Source organism: Mandrillus leucophaeus, unplaced genomic scaffold, assembly GCF_000951045.1.
Source record: "Mandrillus leucophaeus isolate KB7577 unplaced genomic scaffold, Mleu.le_1.0 Scaffold409, whole genome shotgun sequence".
Lineage (NCBI taxonomy): Eukaryota > Metazoa > Chordata > Mammalia > Primates > Cercopithecidae > Mandrillus > Mandrillus leucophaeus.
In genome coordinates, this window is record NW_012104354.1 from 179,109 (window position 1) to 183,636 (window position 4,528).

At 37.9% G+C, this 4,528-nt stretch overlaps 1 protein-coding gene across 2 annotated transcripts in view; it reads right to left on the reverse strand.

Annotated features, from left to right (window-relative positions):
• The window catches only part of SLC39A8 (solute carrier family 39 (zinc transporter), member 8), a 123,560-nt gene that overhangs the window by 18,101 nt on the left and 100,931 nt on the right, over positions 1 to 4,528 (reverse strand). For both annotated transcript variants that reach the window (XM_011992254.1, XM_011992253.1), the window contains exon 7: positions 85 to 292. In XM_011992254.1, coding sequence (XP_011847644.1) covers positions 85 to 292 — 208 coding nt within the window. The remainder of the gene's footprint in view (positions 1 to 84; positions 293 to 4,528) is intronic.

Sequence of the window (4,528 nt, forward strand, 5' to 3'; positions counted from 1 at the left end):
TTTAAGAGCATGTCACCTGAAAAGTCTCATTCCACTGAAATCAAGAAGTAAGCAGACTTTTACAATATGAGCAGAGCTCCTTACCTAACTCGTGGGGAAATTCCTCACATAGGATTGCTATGGAAGTACTGAGTCCCTGAAGGAGAGACAAGGTGCAGGAAGCCCCAATCGCCAGGCCATCGATGAAATTGTGGAGGGCATCGCAGAGCGTTATCATCCAGGCAATCGTCCCTATTTCTGACAGTTTGGGCCCCTTCAAACAGGTACATGAACTTGGCTCTTTTTTTCCATCCTAGCAGAAAACCAATTAAAATGATAACCAACATTTCTTGAAAGTCTCAGAAATACAGACAAGTTGGAAATGGGTTATGTCTTGAAAAAAACAAATTGTTCCAACAGAAAGTCTTTTAGAGTAACTAGGAAACCCTAATAATACATAACAGAGAAAATAAGACTTATGGTCGAGAGAAAGGAAATTAATCAACTGACACACCTTGAATAAGCCACTAACAGACATTTTCCTTTACTTTCCCTTTAAAACAATCCTTTTGACTTATATAAACTTCTTCCTACTGCCTTTCTAAAATGCAGCAGATATTAACCTAAGAAATTTATTTATACACAAGATTTAAAATGAAGGAAGTTATTCAAAGACTAAACTTAAAGTCTTTTTCATGTTACAATTTAAATATGAAATCCACAACTAGAGCATGATGATATCAGGAACATTTGTTCTAATCCCTCCTATGCCACCATGTGACAGTGAGCAAGTTATCACAGAGTTCCTTCAACTATAAAATGAAGACATTGTACTAAATGATTTGTTTATTTATCAACAACTTATTGAGTTTCCATTGTGTTCCAGGTACCATGTGGAGGGTTTAGGTTGTAACAATATGGTTCCTACAAGCTCCAAAGCTTAATTATTTTCTTAACAAATTGCATGAAGTGTAGATGGAACAGGCTAGCCTTTACACTAACACTTCTTTTCATGTAGAAACAATAATAAAAATAGAAAACCCTATGATGGACTCTTTGTAGGAATTTAGATTTCCAGGAAATTTACAAAATTGTACAAAATCAAATCAAATTGTACAGACAAATGCCAACTAAAACACTTTCCAGAAGTTGTAGAAAAAGATAAAATGCAAATTCATTTTTAAGTACAAAAGCAGTTTGCAATTAACTGGAGAACATTTTATTCCTAATTCTCCTCCTCTCACCTCTGCCTAAGCAGCTAATCATTATATTTATTGAACATCTGAAATCTGTAGAATACTCTGTTGAATGCTATGGGAAATACATGGAAATGGAAAACACAGCTTCTGTCTTTAAGAGGTGCATTTACGTTGGAGAAATAAGTCATAATATATACAGATACATTTTTAAAAACTGCAATATATATCCAACAGAGAGGGCTTACTTCAGAGCAACCATCTGAGAGGTTTTACATTTACTCCAATGTCACTTCACTACTCCGAACACTTTGGGGACCAACACTTTCAGAATCAACCTTAAATCTTGCAATACATCTCTTTACTGTTTCATTAGTGGCAAATCTGCACCTTTGGATTTTTGTTTGTAGGCACAGATAAAAGCATTTGGAGCAAATATATTTTTTAATTAACATGAAATGAATGGGAAACTGTTGGTAATAGGATTCATCATCATTGTCATCACCAATGTGGTTGTAGTAGAAATAGAAACAGCAAAGGCATATAGCATTTCTAATGTGCTAGGCACTGTTCTAAACACTTCAAATACCAAACTCATCTAGAACAATTCTATGAGGAAAGTACAACTGTTACCATCATTTTATAGTTGAGGAAATTAAAGCACGAAAAGGTTGGTAAACTTACCCAGGGATACAAAAAAAGAGTAAGTGGGCATTTTTAGCAACAGTGCTTTACTACTACAAACATATCGGGAGGGGGATTCTTCTCTGTAATAGGATCTGACGGTAATTCCAAGGAGACTTCCCCACCTCTCAGAAAATTCTCCTGAACACCTGACGCAACATTGAATAAGTATCGAATCTTGTTTATTTTAAGAAACAAAGTTTACCTGCATAAAAATAATTCTATCTTTTCGTAAAATGTGGATTTCTTTACTGTATAGCTATATCTTAAATGCACAACACAATAAACAATCATAATTTAGCACAGGTGGATCGGGTGGTTTGCATAAAAAATGCCCCAGAGCAGGAAGCAATTACAGCTGAAAAAGAAACAAAGGTGGTAGTAGGGAATGCCACAGAGGAAGTGACCTGGGCTTTGTAAAACTTACTGCTGTGATATACTTAATGAAATTATTTTGAATTAAAGCAGTTGTTTTCATCGTCCAATCTAATTTATCTAATTACATGTTTAAAATTTCCTTATTGTGATGATTTCAGAAGAAGACTACAAAACCAAGTCTTGACTACCTGATATCACATACAGAATCTGTATACAAACACCCTTAATTTTACAGAAGAAATTAAATTAATAGATCAGGAATGATTCTCTTACCTCTAAGTACAGATATTACTGACTCTATTTATTATGCCTCATATTAGCTCGATGAGTTTTGGTCCCAAATGATACTGTTGAGCAGGGTAAGAGTTATACATTTTTAATAGTTTTAGAACAAACCAAAGTAGGCAAACATTCACAGAAACTTCTTTTCTAATTCACCTAGAATTAAATCACTGAGCAGAGAGAAACTAAATTCAAGTTCCTGTAGTTAAGTTAGTGACTATGCCTCTCTCTCTCTTTCCTTTTTAAATTTTTGTTTTCTGTTGTTATTGTTGTTCACTTCCTTGCTTTCTTGTCTGAGTTTTACTCTAAATATGAGGCTATTTCTACCCTCAGCCATGATGAGGCAACTCAACCTAGTGAAAAGACCCTAAGTCTGGAATCTGGAACTGAGTTCAAGCTTGGCTCTGAGAAGAATTACCATGTAATCTTCAGCAAGACTCGTAACACCTTTCACTTAGTTATTAATGGGGATGAAAGTCAAAGCAATGTGTAGTATTATCAGAATGGGAGAGAAAGAATATCATACACCAAAGTTATAAAAATAGAGGGAGACTATGTTGAATCCCAACATAAATTGGAGGGGAAAAAAACAAAATTTTAAAAAAAAGTACTTAGAAATTAAAATGGAGAAAACAAATGGGTTTACTTGCAGAACAGTTTAAGGAAGGAGGAGAAAGCTGTAGAGGAAGAGGAGGTCTGGGGGAATAGGAAGGACAAGGAAAGGGAGAAGAAGAATGAGGAGGAGGAGGAGGAAGACAAGTACAAGGAGGATGAGAAGGAGGATGAGGAAGAGGACAAAGAGAAGGATGATTAGGAGGAGGACAAGGTGGAGGCATGTGGAGAAGGAGGAAAAAGAAAACAGAGAGAAGAAGGAGAAGGAAGTGAGCAAGCATGAGTAAGAGAAGCAGGAAGAGAAATAAAAGGAGGAGAAAGATAAGGACATAGACAAGAAGGACACAAAGGAGGAGGTGAAGAATATATGGATGAGCCTCTTTTAATAAGTGCAGAATGCGAATCTAATTCTATTCCACTAAATCTCATAAAAGGCTATCACAGAGGATAGTTTCAATAACAAAGTGAACAAGAAGATCTGATTGTCACTCAGTATCCTTCCTCAGCCATCCAAATGTTTGCTTAATACGCCCACATATAAAGTGCCAGAGTGGTGCTGAGGGAGGCTATATATAGGTTCAGCATTCTCTTCCCCTACCAAGGGGGATCTGGCTTTCCAGCACTAAAAAAGTCCCAACCTTCAAAAGCCAAGGCTGATGCTGAGCCCCCAGAAAGACATCACTGCCCAACAGGGCAAGAGGACCAGATGGCTGTATGTGGTAGCAGAATGATTCCATTGGATTCCTCCCATTATAAGGGGATGCTCTTGGACTCACAAAGACAGACATATACAATATATGTCTTCCCTGCCTTCAGTGCCTCTGCAAGCACCATCATTCATGGACTTATAGCGCACCTGATATATATAGCCAAAGTTTCCTGTGAAAACTATCTCCTAACCATTTTTTAGCAAAGGAAGTGAGACAATGGGCTCAATCCATATAATTCATGGATCACATCACCTGCACCCTCTAGTAGCAACCCATTAGACAGAATGATGAGATGTCCTGATGAAGCCTCAGCCAGGGTGCAAGCCAAGAGATAACACCCTGAGAGGTTGGAGTTCTGTCCATAGGTTTGGCAGCCAAGTATATGGTGTCATCTCTCTGTAGAGAATGCACAAATCCAATAACCAAGAGGTGAGAGTAAAAGGGGTCTAGGTCAGGCTCAGTGGCTCCCGCCAGTAATCCCAGCACTTTGGGATGCCAAGGGGGAGGAATGCTTGAGGCTAGGTGTTCGAGACCAGCCTAAGCAACATAGCTAGACCGCGTCTCTACGAAAAATATATTAAAAATTACCCAGGTAATCCCAGCACTTTGGGAGGCTGAGGCAGGCGGATCACGAGGTCAGGAGATCGAGACCATCCTGGCTAACACGGTGAAACCCCATCTCTACTA